The sequence below is a fragment of the Archocentrus centrarchus genome, chromosome 1, assembly GCF_007364275.1.
Source record: "Archocentrus centrarchus isolate MPI-CPG fArcCen1 chromosome 1, fArcCen1, whole genome shotgun sequence".
Lineage (NCBI taxonomy): Eukaryota > Metazoa > Chordata > Actinopteri > Cichliformes > Cichlidae > Archocentrus > Archocentrus centrarchus.
This window is the reverse complement of record NC_044346.1, coordinates 39,494,406-39,508,822: the sequence shown is the minus strand read 5'-3', so window position 1 is coordinate 39,508,822 and position 14,417 is coordinate 39,494,406. Positions and strand designations below refer to the sequence as shown.

Here is a 14,417-nt window from a genome sequence, read left to right as displayed (position 1 = left end):
AAGACTGTTTTTTATTCTATAATGTGATTGGTCTCAGTCTTAAATAATTTAGCTGCTTTTCTGCAGGGAGGACAAAAAGCAGGATCAGCCACAGATCTGCACCCCTGGTTCAGAGAAGAATTGAGTGTCATTCTCAAGGACACGTCCTTTTCTTACGGTCTCCAAGCACCCATCATTGTGTTCACAAAGACAGTTCTCAGGAACATAAAATGTATGCTGCTCCTTTTTGCTCCTTCAAGATACAAAATACATCTTACTCGGATGTTGATTGATTTGAAAAATTCCATTTGATTTATTGTTAAAAGGGATTAATAATTTCCACTCCATTAGTAAGCCATGGTAATTGATGAATGGCAGCATCAGAAGAGATGAGAAGTTTCATTCACTTTCATTAAAATCTCATTACGTGTCCCTCTGAAATAATTCAGTCTTGGCAACTGGTCCCCGTTGCAGAGTTGATCAGAGTTGCTTGAAGCTTTTCTTTAGAGATGGCCAGTTTAACAAAAGTCTTTGCAGAGAGAATACGGCCTGTAGGGCAGTGGTTCTCAAACAGTTTGGCTTTTGATCTGTTACGTTACCTATTAACAAATGCACAAATTAATTTCTTTTGCCCCCAGTTATAATAGATACAGACTGCAGGGAAAGAACTGGGCACATCTCAGCTGCCCAAAGGTAACAAAATTTTATTTTTGCCTTCATCTGTAAAAAAAAAAGAATTCTCTATTTGGATTGGAGTGAAATTAAAACTATTCATTGATTACTGACTGTAGCTAGATACCTGAGTTTAAAAAAAAATCTTGTTTGAGTTCCAACAAGTTATGGCAGCTTTGATACCCTTGAGCAGCTCAGTTTAATTCAATCATTTTTTTATTTATATAGCGCCAAATCACAACAAACAGTCGCCTCAAGGTGCTTTGTATTGTGGGTAAAGACCCTACAATAATACAGAGAAAACCCAACAGTCAAAACGACCCCCTATGAGCAGCACTTGGTGACAGTGGGAAGGAAAAACTCCCTTTAACAGGAAGAAACCTCCAGCAGAACCAGGCTCAGGGAGGGGGGGTCATCTGCTGAGGGGGGGCTGAGGGGGGAGAGACAGAGATTAATAATAACTAACGATTAAATGTTTAGAAACACACACAGTGAAACCAAAAAGCCGTTGGTGTGTGTGTGTGTGTGTGTGTGTGGGGGGGGGGGGGGGGGGGGGGGGGGGGGGGGGGTTAATATGATGAACTTGTTAACAAGTGAAGGAGCAACATTATAATTAATTTGGAGTTATGTTTCTGCACAATAAAGCATTGCATACTGCTTGGTTAACTCTGTTTTTGTTCTCTAGCAGCTCCTCTGAAAAATATCCTGATCTATTATATTTACCAGCTAACTGTTCACTCTGTCTATGTACTGTTTGGTGCTGAGCCTCGGTATGTCACAGTATTTGTAATAAAAATATTATATGAAAAACATTTTCCAAAGCATTTATCAAACAATTGAACATCTCCAACTGCAAACCAGGCCATTTTAAAGCCTTTTTAATCAGTAAAGGGTAATTATAGATGTAAGAGTTTCCCAGTTATTTCCCAGAGTATTTAATGGCTAAAAACCAAACCAAGATATTTTTCTAATATACAGAAGCTAAAAACAAAAATGAAACAAAACCAAAACATGTGCAGGCAAGATATTTTCATTATAAGTAAGCAGATGTAAGCAGATGTCTTTGAGTCTGGTATCCTGGCATGAAAGTATTGGGTAGAGTACAGATTCATGTGCTGAGCCAGCCGCGTTTCATTAAAAAAAAACAAAAAAACAGCAGTGACAGCTCAGTCTTTGAATATTGCCTTAATTTAAAAGCCATTTGAGTACAGCTTTTAGTGCCTAAACCTCACCAAACAACAAAAGTGAAATTAGAAAATAAAACAAACACAAAGTTCTCAAATGGGATGCAAACTGCATTCTTCAAGCAAAACTGCCTCTTACTCCACAAACACTTATCCAACCTCCAAAGTGGCCATTTTTACAGCAGAGACTAGAAAGAGAGAGCAGATTTCTCCCATATTGGCTTCTCTTCATTGGCTCCCTGTTAAATCTAGAATAGAATTTAAAATCTTTCTCTTCACCTACAAGGTCTTGAATAATCAGGCCCCATCTTATCTCAAAGACCTCATAGTCCCATATCACCCCAACAGAGCACTTCACTCTCAGACTGCTGGCTTACTTGTGGTTCCTAGGATACTTAAGAGTAGAATGGGAGGCAGAGCCTTCAGCTTTCAGGCCCCTCTTCTGTGGAACCAGCTCCCAGCTTGGATTCAGGAGACAGACACCCTCTCTATTTTTAAGATTAGGCTTAAAACTTTCCTTTATGATCAAGCTTATAGTTAGGGCTGGATCAGGTGACCCTGAACCCTCCCTTAGTTATGCTGCTATAGGCCTAGTCTGCTGGGGGGTTCCCATAATGCACTGAGTGTTTCTTCATTCACCTCTTTTTACCCTGTACATACCCCACTCTGCATTTAATCATTAGTTATTATTAATCTCTGTCTCTCCCCCCTCACAGCAGATGACCCCCCCTCCTCCTCCCTGAGCCTGGTTTTGCTGGAGGTTTCTTCCTGTTAAAGGGAGTTTTTCCTTCCCACTGTCACCAAGTGCTGCTCACAGGGGGTCGTTTGGACTGTTGGGTTTTCTCTGTAATTATTGTAGGGTCTTTACTTTACAATATAAAGAGCCTTGAGGCAACTGTGGTGATTTGGGGCTTTATAAATTTAATTTAATTTAATTTAATTTAGAAAAGTTTCACAAGAGCAGGTGTTACAGAAATGCCTGAAGTCGCGTGCTGTTTGATATACAGTCCAGTTACATCACCCTGGCTGAGCACATAGCTGAGAGTGGACTCAGGTTTCTGGTTAAAAACGTGAGATCTTTGCTGACACAGTTGTACAGTTAACCACACACACAGTTAACACTGACTCTTAATCAGTGGAAACAGAAAGTGGGTGTTCTCCACATTCAAATACAGTGTTTGTGGACTCAATTCCCCATTTGCTCCTGTGCCACCATGCACAGCTGTCAATGTAAATGCTAACCTGATTGCTCTTCTTGCACAAAATATGGGGATGTTGTTTTATGAGAGGCTGAGAGTGAGCTGAGCGACGCTGCATGGAAGGCAGCTTACCAGTGAACTAAAACTTACCACAAACCTGTCGAGCTGAGGGGCACTTCACATTCAGGTGATTATCTGATGGCTTCACATTTTAACAAATGCTCATTGTCATGTGATAGACTGCAGCTGTAAATGTGTAAAATATTGTTGTTCTGATTTACACTGACAGCTGAGTTCATACTCCTTGGATTAAATGTACACTCTAGCTCTGTGGCAATGCAAAAGAACCACATTACTCCTTATTATTATTAATGCACTGTTTCCCTCCAGATCAAACTTAAACAATGCCATGAATCCTTCCTCTGCAGCTGTCTTTCTCACACTGATATGATTGGGAATTTGTTGAAATTCAGGCAGAGTCCCCTGAGTTTTCCCTGATGGGCAATTTGTGGGCAGTCAAGTTGATAGACAAGGACACAACATGCTGGATTGTTAATGAATAATCGTGCTGCACTTAGGCTCACACCCTCAAAATAACCCACGCCATTGGAAAAATTCCCTCCCACAGTTTTCTGGCACTATTTTTTATCAGAGTCCCATCCGCACTCTTAGTCCTTGATGCGCAGAAGGCGGTAGCACAGCACTCCCCTCACTCTCTCATTCTCACATGCCTCTAGGCGGTGCCTTATTCCCCCCCAAGGAGTGGTGCAACTCCCTGCCAATTCATCCCAATCCATCAGTGAGTGTTCAGCCGCCACCCCCCCCCCCCCTTCATACACACACACACACACACACACACACACACACACACACACACACATACACACACACACACACACACACCATCAGACTGACCAGGTGTTGTTGCCACATAGCTCCTGCTTCTTTTTCATTTTTCATTTTTGTTGAGACAGAGAGGTTGCATGCTGTGTAGGGACACACAACTCAAGCATGAAAAATCGTAAGCTATGACCAGTGAATACTGCCAAGTATTAGCTCTGTCTCACTTCTAAGTTTACCTCTTAAAAATAGTAACAGTAATGGTCTCAGCTACAGTAGCTTTGTATGACTTACACGAATCTTAAACTGGACCCTGGAAATCAGGACTTAAACCTACTTTCTTCTAATTGGCTGTAACTCACAAACAGAAGATTTGAATGGCAGCTGGCTCGCAGTTCTGTTCTCACAGCAGGAGTTGTGTGTCTGAGATGACCATATTAGGAATATCTCTCCAGAGTGATGTCATACAGAGCCAAGAGTGCTCTGACACCCGAGCCTGTCGCTCACAAGCACAGATACTGAACTACTGATTGAAAATTGTGTCTAACACTGAGCATTCACCACTGCGACTCAACATACACGATAAAGCAGAAGTGAAAGCATAATAGGTCCTTTTGTTAGATATTTTTCAACATCAGTTGAATTAAATTCTTGCTCAAAATAAATCAAAAATAATTCAACATTTCTGAACATTTTTATAAGATAAAATGCGTTAATCAGGTGAACAGACGATCACTAAGGGTAAAAATACCAATTATACTAACTGCATGGTAACTATATAATATATAAGACGTATAATACTATATGATAGGTGGCAGACAATGACCATGTTGTATTTCTCAGCTCTAAACAACTTCAAAGAGCTGGAGGAGACTCAGCACCACGGACAGCGCCCCAACTCTCTCTCTCTCTCTCTCTCTCTCTCTCTCCTCTCTCTCTCTCTCTCTCTCTCTCCTCTCTCTCTCTCTCTCTCTCTCTCTCTCTCTCTCTCTTCCGGGCGCACACTAGGCAGCTGGCTGCGATACAGCTCCTCCTCCCTCCTGTGTGGTGGCTTTCCCGACCAAAGATCCTTGGACGTGAACAGTTTCGCTGAAGAGCACTTTTCACTCCCCCAAACAACCAGACGGACAGCCCAAGCGTCGGCTATTCCATATCGACCTGAGAGAAGGGAGTTAAGGTGTCGGATAAGGTCTCCAACCGTCCTTCACCCCCCGAATCTCTGTCAGCGATGGAGACTTGGGCTGGCTTCTGCCCAGGCTTGCACTTATCTCTGGGTATCTGGGTGATGATAGCCGCTCATACCCTACAAAATGCCAAGGCGGAGATAACTTGCGCATCTTGCCCGTCGCCAGTTCAACTTCACCAGGAGAAATTACAGCTGGGGATCCGCACCGACCCGACAGAGGAGCCTGCCGCCCTAAAAAACATCCGAGCAGAGTTTAAGGAACTCGGAGTTACCGACCAGGATACTGAAATGGACGGCGACCATGAGGCAGGCATTTCTGCCGAGGATGTCCCCCAGTTCCCCCAAGATGTCAGTTTGGATGGAGTTAGTACACCGGAAGATACACCCGGGTCCAGAGAAAAAAGTCGCCGCAACAGTGCCGACCAAGAGATGGCTGAGGATGCTGCACTCCGGAGAGCAAAGAGAAGCGGTCATGAGTTTGCCGAGTTCGGTGAGAATGGGTGGACCGGAGGGGCTGGCGTGGAAGCGGGCGCTCCGGATGATCGGGGTTCTATGTTAGATGCGTACAGGCAAGGCAGATCAGAAATCAGATGGAACAGGGACGAAGGGAGAGGAAATAACCGTCAGGATGAGCCCAAGCTCACCAGCAGCACTTTCGCTCTGACGGGGGACTCTGCGCATAACCACGCGGTGGTGTACTGGTCGGGACAGAATAGCAGCGTAAGTAGCCCCCTGCTTTAATATTTCTCCGTCCTTTTTAAGACTGCTTCTTTTCACACTCGAATTTGGCCTGAACTCTGTCCAGAGGGTGGGTTATTTACAGCAGCGCCGTGACGCACAGAGCAGAGACTTTGTGCTGTGTGGTGCCGCTGAGTTGGGTTCGCTGTTAACAGGTGCACTGGAAGCTACAGATGCGCACCCGCGACGCACACTCTTCCTTAAATGCCAGACTTGTGCAGCGCTGTAAATCACAGAATCCGCCGCGACCTTTGACTCTCCCGTGAATTACGAACGAGCCGCCCGTCAGTTCTATAATGTCTTCAGGTGTCTGGTGAACAAACATCAGTACCTTTGTGCGTAGCTTTAAACTCGTTATTGATCACTATAATGTGTAGTTTATCGTGATTTATTGCCTCAGTGTGGGAAATATTTATGACTTATTTGCAGCAGATATGAAATATGCGAGTGCATGATTCATCCCTCCGTGATGATGCGAGAGGTTTTCATCCAAATTAACCTGGGAAATGAGGAGGGACGGAAGGAGGGAGTCATAAAAAATAATAGGATCTCCAGTAGGTCCCTACATTTTTAAATGATGTGTTTCTCCTCTGGATGCCTGTTTGTGCTTTACCTAATAATTATGTTCAGGACCATTTTTAAATGTAAGATTTCAGCAGTGTGATGCAGCCTTTAAATGACAAATTAAGAAAGCCCTCCTCTGTTGCATTACCACATATTTTCCAAAGAGGGTGTTGGGAGGTTGGGTTGTATCCCCCTCTGCATTATCACAAATGAGATATGTGCCCCCTGAAACAATGAAGCCTAATGAGTTGTTGTTATTCTAAACACTTAATTATTAGTCATCATGATTTATAGTTGTAACATCTAAAAAAAATCCAGTAAAGAAGGTAAAAAGAACACTAGACCTTCAATACTTCAATACTTCAATTTAAGACTCAGTACTGGAACCATGATAGGTTTCTTCGATGTAGGATGACATGCAGTCTGTGCATGTGTGCAGGTCAACGCTAGGAGCAGGCTGCTGACATGTAAAGCTTTACAGCACTAAGACAGTTCCCAGAGACGGACTCACTTATTTACCTCTAAAATGACACTAACCTCATCCAAGCCCATTTCTGTACGTGAAATATATGAAAATCCTGCCCTTCCTACATGAGTGGGCCCTCATGGGAAGAGAATAATGAGCCAAAATGAATCCAAGTCATTTACACAACCGTGTAAGCTCACAGGGAGCCGTTGGCTTCTTCTTTGTGGTTTCACAAGCTTAATTTGTTGTTGTGGCTGCTTCTCTGTCTTTATTCCATTTGTTAAAAAAGGAAAATCCCACATATTCAGTCCTGTCGGAGCTGATTATAACATGGTGTGTGAACTTGTTTTTTTAACCCGCAGTCAAGACTGAGGCACTGTGAGGGAAACATGTTTGTGTGTAACTGTGTGTGTAACTGTGTGTGCACGCGCTGGACGGAGAGGGTGAGGAGGTTATTGTGTGTGGCTGCCCTCCAGCTTTAAATCTTCAATAATTATCTCAAAGACTTATTTCAAAGTGTCTTCTACTTTCATGGCCACAAAAACAGAGGAAATGATGCCTGGCCTCAAGAGCATTGTTCAAAACAGAGGCGCTCTGTTACTTAACCTTCATGTGCTGTTGGTGTTTGATCTGCTGATGAATGGAGGGGTGGGGAGGAGACATTAAGCTTTAAGTCCTTTAACCTTAATCTGCAGTAGTAGTTCAGTTAGGAAAAGAGGAAGCTGGGCAGCTAGGGCCGACTGGTTAGATGGATGACCAGCTTATTCAGGCACTTCAGTCTGGACTGTCTGTGGGCTCATTTATTTTTCATCGCTCTGCACTACAGAGACGTCCTCACCAGAAATGTAACCACTCAGAACCTCCTGAGCTCCTGTTGGAGCTGGTCAGAACATAGGTCAGCCACAATGTTACCGTTTAACTAATATTGCTTTGCCCTCCTTGTGCTGCAAAGCAGCACTGATGTTGGCTTCATTGGTTTATGGGATGGAGCTTCTGTGGATTTGGCTTCATAACTTCCAGGGAATGCTGGTGGGAGGGTTGGATCTACACAGTCTGCAGACCACTGCTTCCACCTTTGCTACATTAATTCCTAAACTGTTACAATTCATTTTATTTTAAATTTGTGTCTAGAATGTTATAATATGGAATTAAATAGGCCGTCACTTCAGGCACATTTCACTTGTCACATCTCCTTATCTTAAGCTTTTCTTGTATTATTTTATGGCTTTAAAAGACATGCACTAACGTTGGGGCTGCGGCCACATCAGAGGCTGCATGCTATCAATTGTCAGCACTGCTTTTCATCAGCCTTATAAATAATCATCCTCTAACTATAACCAAATAGTTGGTGGTGGGTCAGAGACTGATTTCATATAAACTGATGATGTTAAACTAAACGCAGTCCTGAAGAACCATTTTCTTTGTTTGTTTATTTATTTTTGTATATTTGGTTAAAGTTGTTTTGTTTTTTTTAAACTGTTTACTGTGTTGCTGGTGTTTATACATCTGAGTCAGAACAACTCTAGTTTAACAAAGACTGAGATAAATGCTTCCAGGAAAGGGCAGAGGTGGAGAGAGAGGCAGCAACACCTCTCTGACAATACGTGACGCTGATTAAATCAGATTCAGCAAGAATGGAGGAGCTGCAGCACAGGTGGGTTGCAAAGTGAGCTGCAGATGCACAGCAACTGTTGGCAGGTCAGAGCAACTTAAACAAGCAGAATTGTTGCTGTCATCATTTGTTGTCCTTTGTTTCTGCTGTATCAAATTTGGTGGAGTTGCAGCAGCGAATTTTTAGAACAGGCTCCATAACATCAGTGCTTCCTGACTGATTGTTATAAGGCTGATATTTGCTCTCCATGTAACCATTCTGATTAGGTAGGAGTAAAATTGTCAGCTTTGGCCAGAGTTTTTCATATCTTTCTCTGGCTTTTTGATGGGGACAAGAAGACTTATTGGATTTGAATATTTTCCCAGTTGTCTCCCATCTATAGAGCCCAAGGTTGTTCATTTTGGCCGCTTGTAGCTGTTACCAACTGGATTCAGGGACATGCTGTCCTGGTAAAATTAAAAACAAGCTGATGGTTTAAGTGGCCTGCGGTTAGTCAAAGAGGAAGTGGTGCCTTTGGTTCTGCCTGCCAAACAAAAACCAGAGACCAGGCAGCTCAGAAGGCTCATGGATATGGATCGATTTTTGGAAATACTGACCAAAAACTCAGCAAATGCCCATTCCGATGACCTTCAGCCAACTTCCTACCACCAACAATTTGAATTCCTCTGGATTAAATGCTTAAATGAAAATGCATCATCTGGCTGACCGGTGTGCTATCTGGCTGACTAGCTGCAACATCAACCATAAATTCACAACATTTGTGGTCCAGAGATTTTCTCTCAGCCTTATTTCAGGCAGACTGGCCGGCCGTGCCTCGTACTGTGGGAGGACTCGACTCTGCTGTGGGTTCCCCCGGGGGTTGGTGCCATGTCCTCTGAGGTGTGTGTGTGTGTGTGTGTGTGTGTGTGCGAGGCTTATGCACTCTCACTGTCTCTCCCTCTTTTTTCTCTCTTTAAGTCTGTCATTGTGTGTGTCTTAATGTTTCCGCATCAAGCTTAAGCAGGTTACGTCGAAGCCTTAACCTTAGTTATTAACGGGCACCGTAGTGGCAGCCATGTTGTAACACTCGTGAACATAATTCCAGTGAAGGATCCCTACAGTGACGTGATGAGTGCTTTCCTGAAGCATTTTTGAGGCAGTGTAACCTCCCAGCCTCAGCAGTCATGAGCATAATGGCGTTGTGACTGACAGCTTGAATACAAAATGGAAAGCTTCAGCAGAGCCTTTTTAGTGTGATCTTGAAACATTCATCTCTTCTAAGGGAACCTTGAGATCCTCCCCCATCAGCATAATCTAAATGAATAAATTCCTTTAAGGAAGCTGTGACCATAAGGATCCGCATCAGGATGTCGACTTTCCGGTGGCTGCATTTTCACTCGTTGATGATTGTTTCATGCTCTCTGACACGCGGTGCTCTCTTTGTTGTCCGCTGTGTGTTTTAAAGGAGGGTGAAGGTTAGTATAGAAAATTAGCATAATCTACTGCGGGTATCGCTGAACTCGAACGGTCTTTAAAGTCGTGAGAACTCGTGCCAAGGCAGGTCATCTATATCTGTCATGTCATCAATAAAGCTGACTGGGTGTGTTTGAAACTCTCAGATCCTCCTCGAGAACCAGGAGAATCTCGCTTCTTGCAAAAGTTTTTCCAGGAGACTTTTTCATCAATCTGGCCTGCTGCTGTTTTCATGCTATGGTCATCATATGCAGCATATCTTCTGAAAAAAAGGGCCTAGAGACTGACCAGCCAGGACAGAGCCGTGTGTAGCATTCCCAAGCACCGTCTCTGCCGCGAGGGGAGGAGATTTAGGATGTGGAGACACGCTGTGTTCCCACTTACTTCCATCAACCCATCTTACCCCTCAGTCTAAATCACTGATGCTAATACATTATATAGTTGTTTCTTTTCTTCCCTCTCTTGCTACCCTGGTGGCTGTCTGTTCTGAAGGAAGAAGAGGGTGAAAAACTTGAATATCATAAATAATGAAACCCTTCCAGCGAGCCTTAGCTCCCTCATCCCTCCCTCCTTCCGCCTAATCCCAGTCTAATTAGTGTCTACAAATTTGTTTCTCATCTCCTGTTTTCTTGGTGTTTTTTGCAGTGGAAGTATGATGTCATGGCAAGAAGCCATGTGCCACAAAACATGAATGGAGAATAGGTCTTGACACTGGCCTCCGGAGCTAGACTCTTGGCTGCAGTTCCCAAACAGTCGGGGTCAGGCTGCTGCTCGCTCTTGACCTACTGATTTCATGCAGTGTGGTTTTAAAAGCATGTCGTGTTGCATAACGCTCACACTGGACTCCATGTGTAGAAGGACTCTCTTAATGTATGTTGGGACTTTTTTTCAGTCCTGAATGTGATTTTTAGCTCTGTAGAATAAAAAGCTGAATAATTTGTGTGGGGAGGCATCATTTTAAATGTATCCAGAAAAATACAGTTAAGGATAAAATCATGAAACAACAAATGAACACATATTCCTATCAGCAACATCTAACCCTCAAGGCTTCATGCACAAGACTCCTCTTGCCAGAAGTGAACTAGGTCAGCACAATTTTATCATTTTATAACTTCTGCTAAAGGTCACTGGATGCACTTAAAGGTGTCACATAATGTTAAAACTCTCCTCAGTGCAGAAATGCTGCCACATTAAAGAAGCCATTCAGGAAGCCATCCAATCAGGATGCATTGCACCTGCTACTGCAGCACGCCGCCGATCTTGGATCGCATCAAGCTGCTAAAAGGCTTTGAAGCTATGAGCATGTGCGGAGTAGAAACCCAGCCGGTTGAACAAGAGGCTTTAAAGGCTGCGTTCGCCAAACCTAATGGCCTCATTATGTTTCCTGTGTGATTGCCACGGTGGCTGAAGCGTTGATGGGAGCCAACTCTCCACGACTTCAGAGAGTTGAGTATAATCATACGCTTGGCCACTGATCCTGGTCGGCAGTACAAGGGTGCTGACATTACTCGCATGAGAGAGAGAGACAGTGTGAGGCAGAGAGCGCGGGGTGTGTGTGGAAGTATATGTGTGTTAATTAAAATGATACATGCCAGTGTCAGGATTGATTTTGTTTCATTTCTATTCTACTGCATGGCTTTTTACCATCTGGAATATGCACAGTATGCAGGGCATCATGTAAAAGTGGAAATATTTTCTGTCCTCCTCCTTGAGCTCTGAGCATGAGACTTCCCGGTCCCAGAGGCACACTGCATCTTGACCTTATCCAGTTTTTTTTTTTTTTTGCCTGAGCCAAGTGCGATACCTTGTAATGTTGATGTCCCTTGCCATTTCCCAAACATGGGCAAGCCAGGGAGAGCAGCCAGGCGATGAACACATAATAATGTCAGACCACAGTGAAGCGATGGACCGCACGCTGTGTTTCTCTCTCTCTCTCGCTGCCTCACCATCTACTCATTTCTCTGTCTCTCGTCCTCGCTGTCCTGCTTCAGTCTGTTTCTCCCACGCAGTGATGTACATTCATTGGGTCACAGACACATAAAACCGGAGACAAACCCACACAGCATTCCCCCACAAAAAAAGCCTACGTAAAAAAAAATACAGGGCTCACACACACACACACACACACACACACACACACACACACACACACACACACACGCCCTCCATCAGTCTCAGTATCATGTCTCGCTCTCAGTTGGACTGAATGGTGTCGTGCCTGGAGGAGGTTGTCATTGATGGAGACTAATGTTGACACATCACACCCCAGGACCTGCAGTCAATTAACACATTGTCTAATTAAAGTGATCTACTGGTTTATCTATAAGAGATTGAAAGTGGCTGTAAAATGTGTCCACACTGCGTTAATTTTACAATCAGGTCTGCTTCTTTATTTCCATTTGGAGTTTAATGGTAATAACCTGCTTAAACATCCCCCTATTACCAAGCAGATTGTGTAAGCATCTTTCACTGATGGCAGCAGGAGCTAGATGCCCCTGAATCTGGATTTCTATTTTCTGTTAATACCTCGTTCAAGCTGCATAAAATACTCCCGTATGTGACTGAGTTTCTGACTGTCCACAGCATTTGGTGTGGAACTCAGCCTGAAATTTACCCTTTAAATAAATGATCCTTCAGCTGACTATAAGTTTTCTGCCCCCAAGGTTTGCTTCTACTTCCTTCAAATGGGGACCGTATTATGTTTCTATCAAACACAGTAATTGTCTGTTATTTACCCAGCCCCCCTGCTGAGCTGCTTTTAAAATTTTAATGGTGCTGTAAGAGTTGTTTGGACTGCTTGACGGTTATGGCACTAATATAAGCCTGTCTTATAAAGGAGAGTGTGAGTGGTCATGGATATCAATGAATTATTAATCCTTAAGCTCTTTTATAGGAATATTCTGTGAAGGAGGACCTGGCACTGAAACATAAAGTATACTGCCGTCTCATAATCCTGTTGTGAGAAATACTGCGAACCTGAGGCGTCACTAACGATCCCTTTGGTTAGTCAGTGTATAGAAGTATCACTTACACCTCAAGGTTGTGGCATTTATTTCCCACTGAGGCCCAGTTATAAAGGTAAGCACTCATTACACTGCTAAAAACAATTAAAGGAACACTTTGAAAACACATCAGATCTCAATGGGAAAAATATCATGCTGATATCTATCCTGATATGGACTCAGTAATGTGTTAGGAATGAAAGGATGCCACATCATTTAATGACAATGATGAACCTACAGAGGCTGAATTCAAAGACACTGAAAATCAATATGAAAATGATGCAGCAGCTCAAACATTTAGCTGAAATTTCACTGCTGCAGCTCAGAATGGTGCTCAGTAGCTTGTGCGGCTCCATGTGATTGTATGCATGTCTGACAGCGTCGGGGCTCCTAATGAGACGAAGGATGGTGTCCTGGAGGATCTCCTCCCAGATCTGGACCAAGGCATCACTCAGCTCCTGGACAGACTGGTCAGGTGAGCAAGGGGGCCAATTCCTTCAGCCTCCAGGAACTGCCTGCACACTCTCACCACATGAGGCCGGGCATTTTCAGCACCAGGAGGAACCCAGGACCCACTGCACCAGCGTGGGGTCTGACAGTGGGTCCAAGGGTTTCATCCTGATACCCGATGGCAGTCAGGGTACCAGTGGTGAACCTGCAATTCTGGTATTCTATGGGAAATGCTAATCATGCTCCATGGGCAGTGAGCACAGGGCCCTCAGGCCCCCCTCATGAAGTCTGTTTCTGAGTGTTTGCTCAGAGACATTCACACCAGTGGCTGCTGGAGGTCATTTTGTAGCTCTGCAGTGCTCATCCTGTTCCTCCTGCACAAAGGAGCAGATCCCGGTCCTGCTGATGGGTTAAGGACCTTCTCCTGTCCAGCTCTCCTAGAGTAACTGCCTGTCTCCTGGAATCTCCTCCATGCTCTGAGACTGTGCTGGGAGACACAGCAAACCTTCTGCCAATGGCACGTATTGATGTGCCATCCTGGAGGAGCTGGACTACCTGTGCAGCCTCTGTAGGGTCCAGGTATGACCTCAGCAGTGACTCTGACCCTAGCTAAATGCAGAACTAGTGACAAACAGTCAGAAAAGTTGAGGAGGGGAAACTGTGAGTGTCCTCCACCTGTGAAACCATTCCTGTTTGGGGGGGGGGGGTCTCATTGTTGCCCCTCTAGTGCACCTGTTGGTAATTTCATGAACACCAAAGCAGCTGAAACTGATGAACAGCCCCTCTGATACTTACTGACCACATCTGTATCACAGAGGTTTACCTGACTTGATAGAATACTCTGATTAAAAACTGAGCAGCGTATATACTGCGAGGAGAAACCAGTAATGAAATTCAGTTTGACCTGTTCTGGTGAAGACTTTAGTTCACTGGTACACTGTGACATATCCTTCGAATTCATCTCAGGGGCCTTGAAACCTCCTGTTTCTGTTGTCAAATGAGTTGTCAAGCTCAACTTGAGTTCCACAGTGAGATGAAGACTTAATAACATTTCAGTAAAATAGTCTAATTCA

General features: G+C 44.0%; 1 protein-coding gene across 1 annotated transcript in view; it reads left to right on the top strand.

The window, feature by feature from the left end:
* Positions 1-5,059: 5,059 nt before the first annotated feature.
* sorcs3a (sortilin related VPS10 domain containing receptor 3a) overlaps positions 5,060-14,417 on the top strand; it is a 232,051-nt gene continuing 222,693 nt past the window's right edge. The window contains exon 1 of the mRNA XM_030730511.1: positions 5,060-5,780. Within this exon, the coding sequence (XP_030586371.1) occupies positions 5,103-5,780 (678 nt within the window). The 5' untranslated portion in view covers positions 5,060-5,102. The remainder of the gene's footprint in view (positions 5,781-14,417) is intronic.